We start from the raw sequence: 23050 nt of genomic DNA, 5'->3' as shown, positions 1-23050 counted from the left end.
TCCACAATGCACAGGGAAGCCTCCATAACAAAGAAATACCCAACCCCAAATGTTTGCAGTTGTGAGGTTGAGAAGCTTTGTTTAAGCTTGGCTTGAATCCAGGATATTCCCATGGTGCTTTGCTCCCAGGGGGGAGGGGAGAGAGGAGGATGGCTTCCCAACTAGATGTGACTGGAAGCTGGAAAACACAGGACCAGGCATTGCCTCTTCTTCCCTTCTCCCACAGAACCTTCCTCTGTCTTTGTGGAAGAATAAATATTTTACTCTGCCATGTTCCACATGTGTGCTCCCAGGAGACTGTAAGCATTTGGGGAGCAGACTCCTGTATATCTGTCCCTATCTCCATGCCAGCACTCACATAGTAGGTACTCCACAAACATGGGCTGGAAGGAGGGAGGAAAAGGAGAGACAGGTGGGAGGGAATGTCTGGGACTGAGTAGAGAGGAGAGGATTTAGAAGCCAAGGTCCTCAAGGCAAACCTTGGCTGGTGCCGAGATCAGCCGGTTCTTCACTAGGGTACAAAGACATTCGAGAGCTGGTCAGAGAGATTCAAAGGTTTTGCTGGAGAAATTGAACCTGACTGTTCTGACTAAGCCAAAGAGTCCCCTGACGAGAGAAGGTGGGAAGGAGAGATGAGCAGGTGAGAAGGTCAGAGGAGGCGGCTCCAAGGACAGGGGCAAGATGAACGGGGCTGGAGCAGTTGGAGTGAGGGGGAGAGGGAAAGAACCAAGGAAAGTCACAGAGTCAGAAATGGGGCCTGTCAAAGTTTCATCTCGCGATGGAAGGAACAGGGCCAGGAGTGGAGAGAGGCAGAAGCCCAGGGGAGGCAACAGAGCCCTGATTGGAGGCTGGAGAATGGAGGGAGCAGGGCAGGGACCAACTGGAGGAAAGCGGGCCTCTCATGGGGGCAGCCAGAGGGAGGTGGCCACAAGAAGAGGGGCCGCAGGTCTGAGGGCAGAGCCCACCGTGACAGGTGCAGGAGAGCCCCAGGACCCCTCCATTTCATGGCATCAGAACACAGCAGGAATGTCTTGTCACTGCCACCTGTCAGCACCAGCAGAATTGTCACTGGGGGCCATGGTCTCAGATGCCGAGATTTTCTGTTCCCTCCTGAGACATTTGCTAAGCCGGGGACCAGCATGAGAAGGTGGCAAGAGAGGCTGTGCGTCATGCTTTGCTGCCAATCTCCAATATTAAAATTGCTGGGAGCCCTGGTCAAGCCTGTCCTGGTGGCGTTGCTCAATAGAGACACTCCGTGCAAAGTTAATAAGAAGCTAAGAAATTAATTTCCTGTCAGGTGCCTCCGCCCGGCAGTGACAGCTCAACGCTCTCCATCATCTGGGGCGTATTTAAGTAGCAAGGAGAGTGGGATGGGGGGGTGCTGAGTGCTATGCTGGCCCTTCTGGAAGTTTACTGGGTAAGGGATGGAAAAGTCTGTGCAATCCTGAGCAGGGCAGGGGAGCCCTGCGACACAGCCTGGCCTGTGGGACCATCACTTCCGGGAAGGTCACATTGATTTTTCACCTGGCCTTGGCTTGTTGCAAAATTCCAGGCACCAGCTCAGGTCCACCGCGTCTTGGCTCCCCTACGCCTCTCGAGAGACTGCTGCGAACAAAGCAAGGCAACTTCTTACGGGTGACCTTGACATTGAAGTCAAACCTTTGGTTTTGGAGAAACAACAGTCAAATCGGGAGTTACTTGCCTCCGAAGGCACAGCAGAACTGACCTGTTTCCGTTCATGACCCTGGAGGCATGAAGGGCAGAAGGCACAGAGATTTGGATTTGTTTGTGAGTTCACTAACCAATGGCTGCGTGCCTACTGCTTGCCGGGAACTGCATTGGGGGCCCGTTGCTGTTTTCTGACTTGACCCCCACAGTAGCCCTGTCAGGTGGGCGTGATGACCCTCGTTTTAGAGGTGAGGGGATAAGAGGCCAAGAGGGGTTGAGTAACTTGGCCAAGATCACACAGCCTTTGAAGTGGCCCAGGTGGGGCCTGAGCCAAGGTCCGATTCCACGTCCAAGTTCTTCCCATCATCTGGCTGCAGGCGAGATAACAGATTGGTGCACTTTTTCTGTCTCCTTTTAGTTCCAAAGTTAGTACCCGCTACTGAACACAGCTGACGTAATTATAACCCATCTTTCATGCCTTCGTTCAACAAATGGCCAACAAAACAGATTGTTTTTTCAGAACAAACCTTAAACAAGTTAAACTTTGCTAACTTTCTCACGGATGGGTAAAACTGTGTATTTCATCTTGTGCTGTATCTTGGCTGCCAGTAGAGCCTTCCCCAGTGATTTCGTCTTACAAAGGGCGGGTTTCCTTCCACGGAGAGATTGAGTCTTGGGTTCAAGGCGGAGGTTCATTTAACACTGACGCATTCCTGGGCTGTTTTGCGTGTTTATCAGATACTGACCCAGCCCGGCTCTGGGCCAGACACTGGGCTGATGCTGGACCAAAAGACAGATGCAGAACCCCTGCCATGGAAGGTGGCCCTCATCAGCCCCGGTGTTCTCTCAGGCGGAACCTCCATTCCTTCAGCTCATGGCTTTTTTCCGGAATGTTCCCTGGGGGGCCCAAGGCTGCCCTAAGCGCTTCCTTCACATCTGCCTGTGCCTGAACCCTTCCTTCCCCCAGATCTTCCCCGGCCTGGATTCTTACTTCAGACTCACCTGAAGGTCCCCTCCTCAGGGATTTTCCCCGGCTTCCCTGGCTAAACTCCCTCTCACCCCACCCTTGGTCACCTGTCACCTATCTCTCTATGCTCATAACACCTAGCCCTTCCAAAATCACCTTTTACTTGCTGCAAATATGCCCCGTTTGTCTTTTCTGTGCTCTTTGAGAACAACTTCGTCTTGCCCACTGTAGACTCTGAACCCAGACCAGTCCCTGGCATGTCATGGCTATGGGTAGATAGCTGGTGAATGAATGAGTGAGTGAGTGAGTGAATGAGCACCCTGTGAAGTGAGTTCTACAGTTATCCCCACGTTGTAGAGGGGAAACTGTTCCTCTAAGAGGCTGGGCATTTTACCCAGGAACACCCAGCTAGGGAGCAGGTGAGCTGGGACCCCCCCCCCACGCCCCTCTCTCAGGTCAACTAAGAGAAAAGAAAGCTTTGAGCACATCCAGCCTTTCTCCTAGACAGCGAGGGAAGTGTAAGGATAGAGCTAAGAAAGTCACCTTGCTCCCGTGTGTCTAAAACCCTCAATCAGAAGAGGTATTTTTTCAACTTTTACCTTTCAGCGTCCCCGTTCCCATCGGCTTTGTCCAAAAGGAGCTGCCTGCTCATTTTACCAGCAGCCACTAGAATTAATTGCCGACCCTGGGTAGCTAACTTCTCTTAACAGCTCCATGGCAACAGTGGTTCGCAAATGCCAGCAAGTGTCTTTCTGAAGGGACTCTGCCCCTTACACAAAATAGAACATTTTGAGCGAAATTTAAACACAGTTTTTGAACGGCGCTGTTCTGATTTCTTCACACTTCACAAATGCTTTCTTTGCAAACATGGGCGTCCCAGTTACCCTGGGCTGATGCCAAGGCCCTCGGCCCAGCGTCTGTCTTCTCAGTTTGAAGGCAGCCATGGTGGGACCTGAAAACAAACAAGGAGAGAGAGAGCTTCGAGCCTCACAGCTGAGGGGTGTGTGTGTGTGTGTGTGTGCATGTGTGTGCGCACAAGCTCACGCGCACGGAAAGTCCAATCAGCTCAGATGCAGAAGCACCCAGAAAGGCCTGTGCAGCTTCATTCACTCTACCTTGGCGATGGCAGGAGAGAGGAAAGGAGAGGGTGCCGGGCAGATGGAGGTTACATGAGCCACCAACTGGCCGGCAAGCTCGCTTTCCTCCAAAGGCATAGCCCAGCCCCCAGCGACCAGCCCAGGCTGGGTGTCCCACTTCACCACCACCCCAAAGGCAGATGTGGTCAACCAGCCATTGATTCGACCAGTACTTGTTGGCCGCCTACCGGGGAATGAATTTCCTTCTGATGTAGACTCTGCTGTCGGGAAGCCTGGGGTGTAAAGGAGGAATGTAGACCTGAGCCCAAAGATCAGTGAAAGAAGACAGGACCGGCCAAGTGGTGCAAGGGAGTTCAGGAGGCTGCCCAGGGATGTGAGGAGGGTACGTGGAGGTGTCGTCGGCAGGGATCTGGCCCATCGTGGAAGACTTTGGTATCAGGAGCAGGTTGCATTCATGGGAAGTGAGGACTTGTGGAAGGTCGGCAGCAGGTGGCACATTGGGTGCTGGGACCTGGGAAAATGGGCCTGAGAGTCAGATGGGACCCGTCAGAAGGCTGATGCCAGGTTGCATGTGTGAGACGGTGGGGACCAGACTGGGGCAGTGGCCTCGAGGACAGAGAGAAAGCCTCACGGATGCCACGTTTCGACCCTCCTTCCGCTCTGTGGCACTAGCCATGCCTTAGATTTGAGTGCCACGAGAGCCGCGGCCACACGAGCCCTCTGGAATTTCCCAGGCCTGTGGCTCAGTTCTGCCCCCACTGGCAGGTGTGGGTCTTGCTGTCCAAGCAAGAAGCTTGGAGATTCTGCCCCAGGGGGTTGGGGGGGCACTGGAGGAGGCCCCGTCTCTCTGTCACACCACCTGAAGAGGAGTGGGGTCATCCGTTCCTTGCGGCCACAGCACCCCCACGCACCCCACTGGGGCCTTTGGCATCTGCCAGGAGAGGGGGACCTTTCCAGGAGGCATCAGGGTCGGTGAGCTCACTCTCCTCTGCCATTTGCACGCACCCGGCGCTCAGCTCCAGGCCGTGGTTCAGTACGAAGCGGCAGAGACCAGGCCTTGACCGGTGTTGGTATTCAGGATGTCAAGCGCCACCGGTTTGGGGGACAAGTCGGCACTGCCTGCAAGGGCACGGGCTCTGGGGAAGGGGTGGGCCTGCCGCAGCAGCTCTGCAGAGGAGGCGGCCCCCGGATTTGCCTGTGTCATTAGTACGGCCGGTTCCCTTATTACCCGAGGAGGCTTACAGGTTATCAGCTGGCTCCAGGAGCCACTGGAGAAAGGAGGAAGATAAAGAGGGATTTAAAAAGAAAATAACAAAAAGAAAAACTGTAATTTCTAATCCAAACCTCGCCCTGCAGTGGCTTTGTTAACCCCCAGTCACTCTTTCAAGACATAAACTGTTGAGTGCCACAATTACTTCAGTGATTACGCTTTATCTTGTCCTACCAAGGTATTAAAGAGGAACTGGGGAACACATTAAAAAAACATACAGCCCAATTTAATCATGATTCCCTCTAAAACAATTGCTAGAATCTCACCGTTACAGTTGCCAGAGCATAAAAATCCTATAGATGCTTCGTGGGCCGGGCACAATTCATCCTCCGCTGCCTCCACCGTCGGCCCGTTTGTCAGTCAGGGGAGAGCCTCAGGGTTTATGTCTTTCACGGGATTTAGTCGAGGGGCTCCCCAGATGCTCCCCCAGAGCAGAGGGAGGGTGGCCCAGGCTCCAGCCACCCAGACTTCCCTGCTCAGAACACCTGCCCCACCAGGAAGAGGCTGAACGGAAAACATGATCTCTGAGAGCTAAGCACAGCGCCCCCCGTCCAGCCCACTGGGGATCTTGGGAGCCCATTCACAGTCAAGGTTGCAACGTAGAGCATTGGCCTGGAAGCCGGCCTCACGGTGAATGCCACACCGGGTGAACGTCACCCGGCTCTGCCCTTCGGTAGCTTCTCCCTGCAAAGCAAGGGAAATGTAATCACTGCTTTGGGGTGGTTCCGAACCCCAGGAGGGGGCAAAACTAGGAAGCCAGCAGGGGGTGGGAAGTTGGGTTTGGCTCCCTGACCTCGCTCTCTCCCTGTCCGCTGGGTGACATTAGAAGTCACAGCCTCTCTTGGTTCAGTGTTCCCACCTGGAAGTGAAAGGCGATGGATAAGTTGGCCTGGACAACCCCTAAGTTTCTTCCCACCTCAAGCATCTCCGTTCCGAGAGAAATACACAGAAGAGTCCAGGAGGCCCTTAAGGATCTTTCGTGCACAAATGAAAGTGTATAAAGCATCCAGATGAAGAGTTGCGCAATAATTATCAGAGAAGAGTTTGAAAGACCTGAGGTCATCTGGCATGGGTTTTATCTGGCTGAGGTCTAGAGATGACCCCCGTGGCCAAGGAGAATCCCATAGATTCTGACCGTGTGACAGGATGTGGGTGGGGTGGGTATCTCTTTGAATTCATGGGCACTTAAATCACAGGATGTTTCTTGAGAAATGTAGATTCATTTTCTTCCAGCACTTGGAAGATAGTCATGATTGGACAAGAATGACCCGGGTTTCGCTCATCAAAACCCCTCCAGAGGCTTGAGTGCCCCCTGGTGCTTAATGATGCCTCCTCAGGGTCTGAGAAGAATTTCCTAACTTTGCCTCGATGGGCAAATGTCACAATCCGTTTGGTCCTGCTCCACCTGCAAGCTCTGTGAGATCTTGGGGAAAGTTTGTAGCCATACCGAGAGACGAAGGCATGCTGGCTTAAGAGGTCATCATGACCATACCTGGCAGTTTGGACCAGCCAGCTGTTAATTCAAATGCCTTCTCTTTCACTCTGTGCAGCAACCTCATGGGGTGGGTGCATTACCGCCTTCCCCCCCTTTTATAGGTGAGAAAACTGAGGCACAGAGATGGGCTTGCCCAAGGTCCACAGCTAGGAAGTAGCTGAGCCCAGACTTAAACCCAGGCAGGCACGATCAGAGCACACCTCTGGGTCGCCCCGCCTCACCATCACCTTCAGCATCAGATAGACCTGGGTTCAAGGCGGTGCTTTGGCGGGAAACCTAATTATTTTCAGTTCATGTTCCTTGTGTGTAGAGATCGTGACAGCTAGTCCTTGCCTCGGGGGGTTGTGGGGAGGATCAAGTGAGTTAAGGCTAAGTTTTGAAGCACTTAGCACCCGGCGCCTGAACATACGCAGTGTTGAATAAATGGTGGCTCTTGGCAATCATAGTGATGGCTGTTGCTATAGTAACCAGAGGACAGTCTGAACTGTATAATGCAGAGAGGCGTGGCTTAGCAAAAGGAAGGCGTATCTGTCTAGGAGTTAAGGTTCTTGGTTGATGCAATGGAAAATTCAGTTTGAACTGGCTTCGGGATGAAAGAAAATTTGGGGGTTTGAGTTACTGAAAAGTCTTGAGGTGTGCTGGCTTCAGGCATGACTTGATCAAGGAGCCCAATCAATAACATGGAGGTTTGGTGCCTCCTTCCCTCAGCTCTGCCTCCACATCAGCTTTCTTCTTGGCCTCCACGCGCTGGCAGCAAGAGATGGCTTCCAGGAGCGCGAGGCTTCATTATCCCAGGCTCGGGTCCAGCAGGAAAGAGCAGCCCTGCCCCCTAGAGGCTCCAGCCAAGTCCAGGGATCAGCTTGATCGCCTCTTGTTGGGACTCCTGGACAGGCCTCATGACCCAGAGAGTGCAGGGCTCCAGCTGGCCAGCCCCCGTCACATGTTCCATCCCTGGACTGAGTCAGAGTGAGGTGGTTTGTTCCCTAAAGAACATTTGGATACTTTTATCGCAAGAACACCAAAGCAGTAGAGTTCTATTCAGCTCTGCCTCCCATTAGCCGTGTAGCTCTGATCAGATCATGTGGCACCTCTCCGTCAGAAGGGGCTCATGTGGCCAGTGGGGATGGTGTCACATGTCCAGCGTCCTCCAGAGCCATTGTGGAGAGCAGATGGACAGGAAAGGCTCCAGAGCACGTCACATGCCTGGACGATTGTTTGGTGCCATTGTCATCTGATGGGGTTGACTCACTGCCTAATGGGGCACGGTTCTGAGCAGACACACCAGCCCTGGGAGCAAGACTGAGGCACGTGTCCTTGGAGAGGAAGGGACAGAGAGGGGAGGGCAGCGGGTTTGGCTTCCAAGTCTTCCAGGAGCACATGGCCAAGTCTCAGCCAGAGGCTGGTGAGAAGGGGATCGTGTGGCTCCAGTGAGCAGGAAGCTGTGTGGCCCGTGGATATGGCTTCTGGGAGGGGAGAAGTGTGAGGGGTGGGGACGGCAGCCCTCGAGACCTGAGCACCAGGCATCCATGCCACCGGCCCCCCTGCTTCCCCCGCGGGCCCCGCTGGAACCAGGGCCACAAACCCCGAGCAGGACCCCTGTCCTAGAGTTCTGTGTCCCAGCAAAACGTCCCAGGCATCTTACCTCAGGGCCGGCTAGAGGGAATCTTGCTGTGACTTTAATAAATCAAAAATGAGTTCAAGGTGAGAGCAAGAGAAAAACCAGCGATCTCATTCAAGCTCGGGCTGTGCCAACGGCAGTGTGACAGCTGCCTGCATCCCTGGCAAGTGTGAACTGACCGGCACATTGAGCACTCCACTGACACTCTCAGCCCTGGACACACCTGGTGGGTGCCCCCTGGGTCTGGGTCCCAGAGAGACGACCCCCAACGTTCGGGTCTCCTGCCATAACCCACCCAGGAGCTAATATCGCCCGTTTAAAAAAAGTCTATTTCTACTTTTCAGCCCATGTCCCCCTTGGGATAATGAGTCTCATCCGTTAACTGCCCGCTGTGCAGAGTTTGTGCTAAAATTACCTTCCTGAGCTCCAGGGGGAACCCTTATTCTTAGCGTTTGGGGATCTGGTGAAAAAAAAACACACAATCCACACATTTACCTTCTCCCCTTTCTGACCTAAAAGATTGAAACCGCATGTCCTCTTGGCTCTTGTCTTTCTGGCCAGAAAAATCCTCACCTTTGTTTTCCTGTGGCCACTGCTCTTCCTCCCTCGCCCCTGCACCCACTGTTCCAGATCACGAAGAGCCTTTGCTGCTCCTGCTCCTGCTCCGCAGTGCGTCCAGCTCACCAGGCTTGGTCATTTTGTCCCAGCAATGACTTTGGACAGTGGCGTCCGTGAACCCCAGGGGTCTCCCTGGGTTTGCCGAGGGCACTCGAGCCCGCCAGCCTCCACGGACGATTTGTTTTACTCTTCCCGAGCTCATGGCTTTGCACTTCAGCCACAGCGGACTCCCATCTGTCACTCTGCACCCACTAATACAACCTCGCAAGATCCTCTCAGGACCGATCACAAACTTGGGGTACTTTACGGGCACTTGGTCACCCATAAAGGCTTAGTGTCGTCTGCCGATGAGATTTTGTTGGGCGCTCCTTCCCTCAAGTCATTTGTAACGACTTTAAATAAGGCAAGGCCGGGCCCCCAGCTAGTGTGAATCTCGTGGCTTCCACGCGTCCAGAAACCTGCCCACACACCCCACCGCACGGGTACAGTCAGCAGCCAGGTCTTGCTGCACAATAGAATGTTCTCCACGGCAGCGGCCAGCCAGGATGGCTGGACCTTCTAGGGGCCTGTGGGCGAACCTTCTCAGAAGCTTCCGGAAAGTCAGGGCAGGTGGCATCCCTGGCGCCTCTCGAAGCACACACACACACACACACACACATCTTTATCTGCCCCCGGGGAGAATGGGAAGTCGTCTCCCTGTCCGAGTCCCCCACGTGTTCAGGATGTGGCCAGGACCGTGCCAGGCCCGCGTTCCCACCCACGGTGTGTTTCCTCTACGTCACCTGCAGACTGAAGGGGGCAGCACAGGCCGGCCCCTCAGCCAGTGTGGTTCCAGGAACTGCGCACCAGGTGGAAATTGTTTAAGTCTATTCCCACGACTGGAAAATTCTGGTAATTGTGTAATAACAACAGCAGCAGCAGCAGCACTCAGCAATTACCCAGGGTTTTTCATCTTCAGATCACTTTACCCACATTAACTAATTAAGTCTCCCAGCCTCCCTCCGAAGCAGGGAAGGGCTGCGGCCGCAGACTCCCCCCGGTGCGCGCGCTGGCTTAATGAGGGCAGCCTAGCTGAAGGGGCGCGGGGCTCCCCCAGGGCCGCCGGCCTCTGCCCCCACTTGGAGCAGGATCCGAGGCCCCACGTGGGCCCTCCTCGCTGGGCATCACCCCAGGTCCCCCCGCCCTGCCGAGCCCTAGCAAGGAAGCAGAGAGCTCGGCTGTGTCCACCCCCCCCTCCCCCGCCGACGCAGCGCTGATGCGGGGCCTGGCCCCCCCGGAAGTGCAGCCGACAGTTGGTTTCACCTGTTCCTGGGCACCAAGGCCCCTCTCTCTGTTCCTACTCCCCCAGCTTTCTCGGTGTTTGTGTCTTCAGCCACCCCCAACTTTGGGGACCTGCGTCTTCCCCCAGTCACCAAGTGCTCAGCTCCTTACCGTCCCCCTGCCCCACCTCTCACCTCTGCCTGAATACGGTGCGTGTGCTGCGGAGGCTCTTGATGTGCAGACAGGGACTCTGCTGCCCTGGCCCTGCCCTGAGAAGCTCACAGACCAGCTCAGGAGCTAGGACTTCCAGCCTCACCCCGGTTCCCACCAGCTCCCGGCACCCTGCATGACCCAGTCAGGCTCCCTGGACTCGTGTGTGCTCTATCGTGGACAATGAGCGGGCAGCTCCCGCCCGGGGCACTGAGGCTGTATGCACAGCCCTCCACACACACACCCCCCACCCCGCCTCTGGCCAGTCCCCTTGGAGCCCAGGGGCCAGGCTGAGAGGGGGCGTAGGACTCAGGGCTCGGTTGAGCTACAGCATCCTGAGCAGTGACCGTCTGCATCCGTGGGTTGTTGAAGGATCACCTCAACCGTGGGGCTTGAAGCTGGGGTCCCACACACAGCTGACGCTCCGAAAGCCATCTTTACAAACAGAGGTGCCCACTGGGCGGTGTGTGCTTGGGGGTACGGGCACGTTCCCGCCTCCCGAGGAGCAGAGATGATGTAAAATGTAGCAGTTCTGCACACGAGGGTTCTCTGCAGCAGGGAGGAGAGAACCGGAAGGGAGGGAGCAGCCGGCAGGAGACCCCGGCAGCCAGGGCCCGCCCACCCTGGCCCTTTCTTGGGGAGCACACTTAGTGCGCGTCTTCCAGACGGCATGGCCCTCACCCCGCATGCTGGCAGCCCTCAGCGGGGAACGGAGAGGGTAGGACAGGAGCCCGCCCAGGGCCCCATGACTGGCCTCCCTTCTGATGGGGACACGGCTTTATCCAGAGCAGAGGACAGGTGCCAGGCTGCCCAGGGCTGCCGGAGCACAGGCGAGAGAGGATTTTTCTCTGCCTTGCGGTGTGGTGACACCCCCAGCCCTGAGCTGCCTGGCGTCATCATTTATTCATTCCCTGATAAATCCTGCCCTTCTTTCTGCCGGCTTTGCACTCCTGTTTTATGGGCATCTACCCTCGTTCACTAAGCACCCAGGTACAGGGAAGGCTCTGCCTCTTAAGAGCAGGCTCGTGGGGCTCTCCGAACCCGCCTAGACGGTGCTAACATGACAGACGCAGCCCTAGAACGGGCTTGTGGCGCGCACGGTGCTGATTTACTCTCTGCCCCCGCCCCAGGGCGGCAGCGCGCGGGTCCACCCCCCGAGCACCAGCGGCAAGTGGGGAGGTGTGTGGCACTATTACATGCTATTATGACTTTCTGGGTAATGTACACATTTTCACTATCACACAGCCTCTCTCCTTCATTTTTCATGAGAACTGGCACGAGATTAATGACTGAGCCACAGAAGAAACGGAATGCCATGCCACTCTGATTTATCGACCACTTAGCGTTGATGAAGCTGCAAACAAGAGTCAAACAGATGTTGCGGCTGCATTTTTCCTTATCAAAACCAACAGCTTTTTGCATTTTTAACCACTTCTTACGCTGCCGTCCTGCTTACTCCACAGAAGGGGGTGCTGGCTCCGGGCCTCCCCCTTCCCATGGAGGTGGAGGAGCCCGGGCGGGAGCTGGGGGGGGGGCCTCCTGGCACCCGACAGTGGATAGAGTCCAGCGGTGGCCGAGAGGAGGACAGGAGACCCCCCCTGGGGCTCTGGCTCTGGGCAGCGTGGGGCCCCGAGGTGGGCCTCTGGCGGAAAGCTCATCGCTGCCCCTTCAGCCCATTCCAGGGCCTGTCATACAAACGGGGGGCTCCGCGTGCAGCAGAGGCAGCTCAGCTTCCCCCTGCAGACGGGACCCCACCTCCATCCTAAGCCCGGAGCAGATTACTGAACCCCCTCACCACCCGCCCCCTTCAAATCGGCAATGTCGGTGTCCTTGCATGTGAACACTGGCTGTGGGTCAGGCCCATCCTGAGCTCCTTAGGGCCTCACCTCTCTTGACCAACAAGGTCAAGTCCAGTCACACTCCTCCCCCATCCTAAAGGGCAGACACAGAGGTTCAGCCAGGTCAAGTGCTGGCCCATGCTGGACACCCATCCCTGTACCCTACCTTGTACCTCTCAGAAGCCAGAAGCCACAGCAGCCGTGGGGCTCTGGCTCCAGGTTGGGTGTGGGAGCTCTCTGAGGACTGGGAGAAAGTTTGGCACCCCTCCCCAGTCGCTGCACCACCCCACCCACCCGTGGCTGCCACCAGCTTGGGCCTCCCACGTGTCTGCTGTGCCTCCTGGTCTGTTTTTCTCTTTCCCTCTTCCTCCCCTCCTCTGCCTCTCCCTCCTGCCTCCAGCCCTGGCCTGAGGTCCAGTCCTCCACGGCGGGGAAGTCGGCTTCTCCCTGGCAGAGTCTCCACTAGGGAAGCCTGTGGGTGTCATCAATGAGGCATGGCCCACCTCCACCTGCTCGCCCCGGGGAATGAGGGTCCAGAAAGCTGTAGTTGCCGCAGGGGCTGCTGCAGATTAATCTGGATCACAAGGGTCACTGCTGGCACCCTGCTGAATAGCGGCCACCCGCACAGGGGGAGCGGGGACGCTTTCTTGTCCAAAGCGGTCTCCCTCCCTCAAATCCCATCACCAGGCATTAAGAAGATTAAACGGGCGGTCATGCTTTCTCCCCACTGCCCGTCCAGCATCTCCCGCCTGCCTCTCCCCCCAGGACGCCAGTGGCCCAGTGGCCCAGGTCAGGAGGGATCGAGCCCACGTTTGAAGGGGACACACAATCTCCCACCCTGGCCCCCCTTCTGCCCCAGTCTTTCCAAAAGGAGGCCCCACCCCGGGTTGAGAGAAGAACTCTTTGGCCATGGTGACTGGGCGGGGGGAGAGCTACACACACAGGGTGCCAAATCGGGGCCGGGATTCGTCAGTAACTCGGTGGTCAGGTGAAAGCAGTTCAAATACCAGATGGGCCTAGGGCCAGGCCAGGGATGGCACCCAGGGGCAAGGGGGCAGTTCTTGGGCGTCTGAAGCCCCAGTGCCCCAGAGACTCAAGCAACTGGGGGCTGAGGCACTGTCTTCAGTAGCTGCTGACAGTCATTTCCTCTGGGTTTGAACTCTATCAGTGGCTCCCCAACAGCGTTCCTGAGAGCACTAGGGTCCCAAGAGGGGCCCAGGCCGATGCTCAGATAAGCTTGGAAAGCCTGTTTACTGCAACACCTATGAGGCTCTTCTACTCAGGGTGCTGTAAAGACTCTGACAAGTCCTGCAGTAAAGAAACCTGTGTGACTTTGCCAAAGCTTTCCCTTTTCAGAACATTTTCAGATAAAAACAGGAGTGGCACTGGGTCCAGAGGCCAAGGGCTCCTGGGCCCCCTCAGGTGCTGCCATCCCACTTCCAAGAGGGCGGACTCCTCCTCCTCCTCATCCCCAAACTCCTCCTCCTCCTCTTCCTCCTCCCCCTCCTTCTGTGTGTCCCTCAGGAAGACACGCATGGGGGTCTCCTGGGTGGGTCCCAAATGCTGAGTCACCAAGGAAGAGACAGCTGCCCTCTGAGCCCCGGGGGCAGTTCAGCTGCCCCGCACCCTCAGCACACGGCAGGTAGTGCCAGAGCACCTGCTGATTGCCAGCCCCACTCCGGGCTCGTTCATGCCAGCCACGAACGAGGGAGCCCGGCCAGCAGAGCTCACCCATCAGGCCAAGCCATCGTTGCTCAGAGATGAGACATGGGGGTGGTCACTGAGCAAGAGGTGGAAGTGGTGAGCGTGCCGAGACAGTGGGGGTGGGGCACTCGTTTGATGGGGTCGCAGAGTAAGGTGTCCGCGAGGAGGTGGCGTTGAGACTTCCAGGACGTGAGGCACGGACCGGGGGGAGAAGAGCCGGGGCGAGAATAGGCCATCTGGGGAGTGTGCGGCCGGGACTCGTGCTGTAACCATGTCAGGGACATGGGCTTCCTTCACTGGGCCAGGGAGCTGCCTGGATTACAGGAGCATGGCTACTGGCGTCAGAGAGCGGGTGGGGAGGGAGGCCAGAGGGGGAGTGAGGAGGCCTGGGAGGGCCCACGTGGCCGGGGGAGCAGGGTGGGTGGGAGAAGTGACAGAGCTCGCTGACCCGCCAGCTGTGGAGGGGGGAGGAGGTAAGGAGAAAGAATGATCCCCCGGGGTTTCCACCTGCACCACTGCGGGAGGGCAGGGCCCGAGTGGGCCAGGTGTGGCCCGTGGATGTGGGGTTCTGCCACGTGAGCCGGGGGTGTTTTGGAAGCCCCGACAGGGCAGTCGGACAGGCGGGCCCGGAACCGAGCAGAGAGGCGGGACTGGGGAGAGAAATCCAGAATCCTCGAAATACGACGCTTGTGGGGCCGTGAAGCAGGAAGAGGTCACTAAGAAGGGAGGGGACAAGGACCCCGCTGGGAGGCCCGTGGAGGAAGGGGAGTCCCCATGCACCAAGAGGAAAATGAGGACAGAGGGGGCTGCCACAGAGAAGACGTGCGTTTTAAGTGGACAGATGCCTGCAGCGGCACTCTGGTCAACTCTGCCGGGAGATGTCACAGTTTGGTTCGGTGTGGGGTCTCCTCTGGCGGCCCTTGGTAGTTAGCAGAGCAGGACTTCCGTCCGCCCAAATGGGACTTCAAACCTCTCCGAGGCCCCTGTGGGGGCTCGGCAGCAGCCGGGCCGGCAGGGCAGGGGCACTGTTTCCACGTGCAGGTGAGGAGCTCGAGGCATCCCCAGGAAGGGATGGGCTCACCTAGTCCACTGCACTTTCCGAAAGCTTCTGGAACTTCTCTGAGACTCTTACTTATCCTCAGCTTTCCCCTCCACAGCCACAGACCACACCCATAGGGCTGCCTTCCCCAGGCCTCTGACATTTGGGAAGGGAGGGCATCTTCAGGGTCATGCTCTCTCTGGGGGGGACCGGCCTCAAGCACCCTCATGGGAGTTCTGTAGCCCAGGGAGGAGCCTCTGGACAGGACCCCCGACCCACACGACCTGACCTGGGTGGTAAACCCCAAGGAAACATGCATGCAGCCCAGTAAGACAAAGGCAGGCTGGCTCCACATCGGTCCGGAACCCAGAGTCCTGGGGGGGGGGTGGGTCCCAGAGCCAGGGTGTGTCCTCGGCGGGCCCCCCACCCCGAGCCGGGCATGGCTGAGCGCTTCTCCAGCCTACCCTGCGTGGCCAGCGAACAGCTCTCGGCCAGGATCTGACACTGTTATGAGCACTCCATGAAGCTGATGCGCTGGGACTCTATGGCTAATATATTTTTCTGCCAAAAACGCCCAATAAAATGTACAACTAATGAATAAAATCGCAGTGTTGCCAAGAAGCGATGTGTGCCCCAAATTTCCAAAAATACTTCAATCACTCTCTGTCTTAAACCCAGCCCACGCCAGGAAGTCGTCACTTAGAATTCAGGGCAGCAGTTTCGGGAGCAGGAACCCCAGGCCCTAGGACAGAATCTGTGCTGAATACGCAGACGGTAATGCTGCCTGCTTCCCGTCCCCTACTCCCAAACCCAGAGCCTTGAACCTTCAGGGGCTGGTACTTTCTCCCCAGCTGTATCAGGGCCACTGAGAAGCACAGGCCCAGAGCAAAGGCTCCCAGGAAGGGGACCTACACGTTGGGCATATTCCTTGATCCAACGGGAGCCATGGTGGATCTAGAATCCCTACGCCGGTAGTTACAGATGTGGGGTGCAAGGACCACTGGCTCTGCGAACCCCCGAAATGCAGGGTTGATGTGCCTTGGGCAGTGTTTGAAGCTGGAAGTGGAATGTCCACAGCCTTCATCAAATTCTCCAAGAGGTCGGGGCGCCTGGGGGCTCAGTCGTCTGAGCGTCCGACTTCGGCTCAGGTCATGATCTCACGGTTCGTGGGTTCGAGCCCCGCGTCGGGCTCTGTGCTGACAGCTCGGAGCCTGAAGCCTGTTTCATATTCTGTGTCTCCTTCTCTCCCTGCCCCTCCCCTGCCAGCGCTCTGCCTCTCTCTCTCTCTCTCTCTCAAAAATAAACTTTGGGGAAAACAATTTTTCTTTTTTGTAATTCTCAAAGAGGCCTCAGACCCAGGAAAAGGGAAGGACCAGTCTTGCCTCTTAGCCTCCTCGGAGTGCATTTTGGGAAAGACTTCTCTGCCCTTTGTAGACCCAGGAAACTGGAGCCAGATGTCGATGGGACACAAGTCTGGGAAGACTGTCCCAGGACAGCCTGATTCAATTCTACAAATGTTAAATGAACACCAGTCATTGCCGGATATTATCTGTGTGGTTGGGGAGATGAAGGAGGGGGCAGGGGCACACAGATCATGAAGGCACAAACCTCTATCTGTAGAGGTACAGAGGGCAAGGTATCAGGGAGTGCTTCCTGGAGGAGGAGGTGATCCTCGTGCCCGTCCTCAGAGAACAGATGGAAGCTGGTTTTGCAGAAAGGCAGCTGGGGCCTGAAGAAGAGACAGAGATTCCTGAAAGTGGAGAGTCCCAGGCAGTCTAGCACCCAAGCTTGGGCTTTGGATGCAGGGTGAGAGCCGCCCTTTGTTCCCCAAGCCCCTGCCTGCCTGCCCTCCCACCGCCTGGGCCCCCCACGGCCTCCCCCAGGCACCCAGGCTGAGCTCAGCGGGGCTGTGGGGCAGGAAGCCGCGGCCCTTTCATCTCGCAGGTGGCTGGCATCCTGGCTCCCTCCTGTGGGGACCAGCTCCTGTTCCAGGGCTGGGATCAGAGGAGGCCCTGGGTGGCCTGCCGACCCCTGCAGACTTTTGATCCTTCCCCTTTTGCTCAGAGGCGGGAGCTGCCACCTGGCCAGGCACAGGCTCAGGCAGCAGCCCCTCGTCCAGACACGACCGTGGGGAGCCAGTGTGTTGATAGGAAGAACACAGGGCAGGGACTTGAGTGTATCACCCCGTTTCTCCTTGGCTACCCCATTCCGGTGATAAGCATAACATATCTACCCAACCCACCCACCTCGTGGGCGTATGGCAAGCATAAAGTGAAATATGAAATGGGAAAGCACTTAGCCCAGGCAAAAAAGAGGCCACCAGATGTCTTGGCAGGACCTGATTTTGGAGTCAGAGCCCTGGCTTCCAGCCCGGGCTCTGTCCCTCGCCAAGCGCAGGGCTTTGGGCAAGTCACAACTTTGCTCCAGTCTGCTCATTGTAGACGGAGGGCGCCCTGCCCAGCCTTGCCCAGCCCAGCCCGGCGGGCCAGCCTCCCCGGCTAGCACGGGCACCAAATGAGATAATGGCTGGAAAGTGCTCTGAAAAGAATAAAGTGCCGTGCCGATGTCAGGGATTATCATTATTATTAAGGAGCATGATTACCGCAATCCAGAAAAGCTGCCATTAACGAGAAGGCTCCTGTTCGTGTTGATTTAATTTCCTGGTTAACTGAGCGTTGGCAAGAAAAAAACTCTATGTTTCAACCCTTATTGAAAATCTTTTTAAATTATGCCAGTCTATTCTGTTGCCCTGGTCATGGTGCAGTCTTGGGTCTTTATTTATGAATGCATTGATTGAGTCACACATTTATTACTCTCTCTGACCATATCCCAAAAGGCAGCCACAGACCCAGCCCCCTCCGTGCCTGGGGTCCCAGGACTTGTGGTCGGGTATCCCTCGGAAAAGAGCAGAGGAGACAGGTCTGGGGAAAAGCATGGGATGGAACCTTCCACGTGGCTTTTTCCCTGGTTCCCTGGGGCATCTTAATATATTGTCATAGATTTCCTTACGGTTTAAGCGATACTTTCTGATTGGGGTAGAAGGAGTTTCTGGATTTATCCAGATGCATTACAAAGTGATATGATTGGGTTATTCTTTTCTTTTCTTTTCTTTTCTTTTTCTTTTCTTTTCTTTTCAACAAAACTGTCAGGCCTGATGTGCCCAAATAAATGGCCTTGCCTTCTGGAAGGCCACAGAAAGCCATGGAAGGCACATGCTCTTTGCAGAGAAGTTGCTGTCCCCACCAAGTCTCCTCAGTGTGTCACTATCGGAGTCAGTGGTGGGCAGAAAGGGACCGAGGGCGTTTTGAATAGACTCTCACGGGAAGAGGCTGACCCATTTCCATAGAACCATCTGGGGACAAAGTGAGCCCTTCACACGCAGAGTTCTTTCTGTCCTTAAGGCTTCACAGGAGGAGTTTCCAGAGGCTCTCCTGGTGCCCAGAAGTAATGTGCTGAGGGGGCTTCTCGTCCAGGGAGAAGCCCACAGGCTGAAGGGCACAGGGGCGTCTGGGAACTCTGTTTCCCCCAGGAGGAAGGGGGTAATGATGCCTGTTGGGGTGGACGTCCAGCACGCTGTGATGAGGAGATGCGTGTAAAGCACAGAACAGGGGTCAGTGCTCCTGGGCAGCTGTTGGCATAAAGTCCCAGATGTCAGATGAGAGATATGTGTGGCCTTGTGTGTGGTCCTTGGTTACACACAAATCAGCCCGTGTGGTTCTCATTGGGGGTGGTTTTGTCCCTCAGGGGGCAATGGGTCATGTCTGGAGGCACGTGTAGTTGTCACAACTGGAGAGGGGGCAGGGTTTAAAAGCATCCAGTGGGTGGAAGCCAGTGCATAGGACAGCCCCACCCCAGAGAATGATCCGGTTCCAAATGTCAGCAGTGCCCAGGTTGAGAAAGCCTGGTGTGGTGTCGGGAGGCTCAGCCTGTCTGCACCTGCTGGGGGGCACCCTTGGATGGGCTCCATGCCTCCTTCATGCTGCCAGTCTCTGTGCTCTCCCCGCAGAACCCCGACATCGTCCTGGTGCACTATCTGAACGTCCCAGCCATCGAGGACTGCGGGAAGCCGTGTGGCCCCATCCTCTGCTCCATCAACACCGACAAGAAGGAGTGGGCGAAATGGACGAAAGAGGAGCTCATTGGGCAGCTGAAACCCATGTGTGAGTAGCTGTGACCCACCTGGCCCAGGGTCCTGCGCTGGAGGCCAGGCCAGCACCCAGCAGGTGGGACAGAGGTCCCCGGGGGCCGTCCTGCTCGGACGACAGCGAACGCAGCTTTTCATAAGCGTCACCCCCACCCTACTCTCGCTTGATCCTCTAAGCCCCCTACACGGTGGCCAGGGCACAGAAGGTCAGCCCCACGTTGCAGATGACAAAAGTGAGGTTCAGAGGCACAAGGCCACGTAAGCAGGGAACAGAGCCACGAGAGCCCTGCACTGCGGCCTCTTGGGCCACAGATGGGGGAGCAGTGGCTGTCCGGGGACAGACAGAGGAGGGGCTGGCCAGAGCTGGCCTGCCTCCAGCCCCCAGCCCATCTGCTCCTGGACACGGCGAGGCTCCGGCCCCAGCTCCCAGACTCGGTGGCATGCAGATGACCGGAATTAGCTGGGTTTCATTTTGTCAGCAAAGTGATGTTCTCTGAAGCATCTGTCAGGTGCAGATCACTGAATGCAGAACACCAAGTGAGTCTGGAGAGCTGGGCAGTGGCTGCTGTCTCGTTTCCATGGGCAGCCGCTGGGGGCTCTCGCTGGCCTCTCCTGCCGCCTGGACTCAGGAAGCACAGACACAGGTCTGCCAGACCCGAGAAGGGCCGTCCAGAGCACAGGGCCCAGGGCTCTGGGACACCGACCTCTGAGGCTCAACGCAAAGATGTGTCATCATACGGGACCTCAGAGAAGGGGTCACCAGGTCCCTCAGAATCTGTGCTACCCTTGGAAGGGGGGCTGCAGGGAAGAAGCCGATGGACACCATACACAGAGAGCAACTGAGGTGTCCTTTGCTGGGGGGCCGTGAGTGTCCCATCACTAGGAGTATCCGAGCTGAGGCACGATGGCGTCCGCAGTGACCAGCTAACCCTGAGAGTCCCTCGGCGCTCAGATTGGGGGGTTACCCCCCATTCTCAAAGTGGGCCAGAGACAGGAGATAAAGGGAAGGGAGACCCCCAACAGGCCGACGGCCCAGCCGCCCAGGCCCTGCTCCCTGCTGCCAGGAATCTAGAACTAGGAGGCCCAGGGGCTTCCAGGGCTCAGGCTGCATCCCATGGAACCCTCCGGAACCGCAGGTGTAACACACCCGTCTTGTTTAAACCTCCCGGTGTCCCCAGGGTGGGGGGCTCTCCCCACCTTCCTCTGCTCACCCCACCTTATCTGCATGCAGTCAGCATACACGTCGCCTCTTCCGCAGGCCCTGCCCCCCACTACTGGCCCGGCCTCACACCCCACCCCCACCACCCAGCTTCCTCGGGACCTCCCGGAAGACATCAGACTGAAGTCAGCCTCCCACGCTTAACCAGAAGGGGCCGCTCTAGCCCCTTCAGTATTCTGCACAACACCCAGAAACTTGAAGGACACAGCAGCTAATCCCCAGGAATCGTTCCTGTTCTCACCATCCCTCCGGGCCCTGCACAGCGCCGGGCACGTGAAAGGCCCCCTGTAAATATTTGTGGGATGGTTGAGTGGAAAGTGTCTGGGCCCAGCTTTGGGCCACTCCCCACAGGGACCTGAGCAATGGACAGAGGCCCCCCAGTGTCCAGGCCTGGGGAGCCAGAGCTGTTCCCAGATGCCCTCCAAGGCCAGCCTGGGGGCCCGGGGAGTCAGGGCAATGGCACCAGGGGTCCTCGCCTCAGACCGGCCTGTCCACCCCTTCCAATTCAATACTGAGGTGATGTCTACATGTGCTTGTACTTAACATTGGGTTTCCTCTCCCAGGGCCCATTCACGCCTCCTCTTTGACAGAGAATCGGCGGGGCCTGAGCAAAGTCTCCGGTAACAGTGGGCACCAGTGCCACCTGGGCAGGGCAGTGCGGTCCTAGCCGGGGAACCGGGAGGTAGACAGGTCCTCATTCTGTGACGGCTTCACTATGGGACCTCAGTGAAGTTAAGTCAGTCAGTTAAGTGGGGAGCCCGTCACCCTCCGCACCCCAGTCCCTTCTATAAAGTGGGAGAAAAAATCCAGAGTCTCTGCACCAAGATCCACAGTACCCAGCCTGCTCCGCCGGGCCCAGCTCAGCTCCTGGGCCTCTGCAGGCTGGGGCCACTGTCTCCTACCGGTTCCCGGGAGGTTCCGGAGACTACCTTAGCCAGAGGGCAGCCAAGGGCACGTTCCCGGGGAAACAGATGCCATTCAAGGTGGCCAGCACAGTCAGAACCTCTGACCTGGGTTCTCCCAAATGCCTCTTAGCACACGCAGACGGTCCTTCTCCTGGAAGCCACCCCACTGCCACTGTCCCCCTTCTCCTATTCCGTCTGCTCCCTTTTTCTCTCCTCATTGCCTCGACCTGCCCCGCAACACCCCCCATACAGGAGCCTGCCCGTGTCAGACAGGAACACCACGTCCCTAGGGGCAAAGGGATTAAGCTCCATGAACTCCAGGGGGTGCAAAGCAGACCCGAGTCAGCCTCTGATGCTTAACTGGAGGGAGCCATGGATGCCTGCTTGAAAGTCTGCAGTGCATCGAGAAAATTATGTAAAACTACAACAAACTCCCCATAAATCTAATAACACTTGGCTCGCTGGTGTGTCTGGGGGCGGGGAGCAGAGCCGCGCGCAATTACCGAGCGTGCATGTATGTGCGTGGCTGTGGTTACAGATGCACACGGCCTGGAAACACAGCCCTGGAAGTCAGGCTCCAACCGAAGCCTTGCACGCGATGAGTCTTGGAACACACGTAGGGCACCGCGTTCAGGGGGAGCAGTGGTGCGTGGGGAGCCAAGAAGGCATCAGATTCGACTCCAAAATCAGGCGTGCCACCCGACGCTGGAGCCAAACACATTAGCTTCATCACATTTTCACATAAATCACATTCCTTCAAAGACTTCACAGTTTGATTTCCTGATGTTTCCAAATTTCTCTGCCCTGCGGCAGAACTGTCAGTGGTTTAATCAAAATGTTGTGCTTCTCGGTGGTAAAGGGAAACTCTGATCCGCAGCCTTCGCCTCACCTGTTGCAAGACGGGGGGCTCATTGTTCCCGGACCCCGGGAACCTCACAGATGCTGGCCTCTAAGCCAGACTGATGGCTGGGAACCCTACCTGGATTCTTGCAATTGTGCCATTTGGTCTCATGGGGGCTTTTCCCATCCATCTGCCAGATGAGGGATGCCTCTTACAGAATTAAAGAAAAAGGAAAAAAAAAAAGAAGAAGAAGAAGAAGACAGGGGTGGGGGCGAAAATTAAGGTATCTGATAGGAATTCCCAGTATGTTTCCCGTCTTTTGCAATCCCTCCTGTGGCAATTAGAATATGGGTGCCGCCATGACAAAGACCAAAAGAACGGTGGCGTAAACAAAAGAGAAGGCTATTTCACGTGCACATAGCAGTTCAAGGTAGGTATGGCAACGATGCAGTGTTGGGGATCAGCCACCTGGGCTCCCTACGGCCAGTTGCTCTGCCAACCAGGTGTTGCCCTCTTTTTCATGGTCCAAGATGGCTGCTCCAGCTCCTGCCATTGCAACTGCGTCCCGACCAGTGGGAAGCAGAGAAGACAAAGTCGAGGGCAAGCTTCTTCCTTTCAAGAACAGGGCCCAGAGGTTGCACACAATACTCCCACTCATATGTCATGGGTCAGAATTCGGTCATACGGTTACCCTTGGTTGCAAAGGAGTCTGGGAAGTGTAGTCTCTTGCTAAGCGCTACCATCCTAACATACTTTGGGGAACAGGGTTCTGCGCGTGAGTCATTCGGAGCTGAGTGGAGCTGAGCTCAGCCTGAGGTGTCCCTGCAGGGCCTCAACCGAGAATCGCTTATCTTAGGTCAAGGCCCGGGAATGATTGCCTCGGGTCCCGTCTGAGGGTTGGCGTTTATAGAAGTCTAGTGAACATGACCTAAAGCTCAGCATGTCTCCTCCTGGAAATTCTGGGGTCTGTTCCAGTGCAGCTGGTCTGAGGGAGCACCAGCTTGGGACCGGCAATCTGCCACAGTGTGAGCAAAGGGCCGGGCAGGTGGAAGTCTGTCCTCCCGGATCAACTTGGAGTGGAGAAGAACGGGCACTCTGTGCCACAGTCCCGCCAAGCCAGTCCTGCTCGGTGATCCTTGGCCGCCCAGAACCACAGG

The 23050-nt window shown here is 56.6% G+C and overlaps 1 protein-coding gene across 8 annotated transcripts in view; it reads left to right on the top strand.

Moving 5' to 3' along the window:
* Nucleotides 1-23050, top strand: part of CAMTA1 (calmodulin binding transcription activator 1) — an 851930-nt gene that overhangs the window by 726001 nt on the left and 102879 nt on the right. For all 8 annotated transcript variants that reach the window (XM_053899033.1, XM_053899032.1, XM_053899029.1 and 5 more), the window contains exon 8: nucleotides 18791-18944. In XM_053899033.1, the coding sequence (XP_053755008.1) occupies nucleotides 18791-18944 (154 nt within the window). The remainder of the gene's footprint in view (nucleotides 1-18790; nucleotides 18945-23050) is intronic.

The sequence above is a fragment of the Panthera pardus genome, unplaced genomic scaffold (genome assembly GCF_024362965.1).
Source record: "Panthera pardus isolate Hobbes unplaced genomic scaffold, ASM2436296v1 HiC_scaffold_11, whole genome shotgun sequence".
NCBI classification, from domain to species: Eukaryota; Metazoa; Chordata; class Mammalia; order Carnivora; family Felidae; genus Panthera; species Panthera pardus.
Note: the sequence above shows the minus strand (reverse complement) of the source record. Positions and strands in the feature narration are given on the sequence as shown.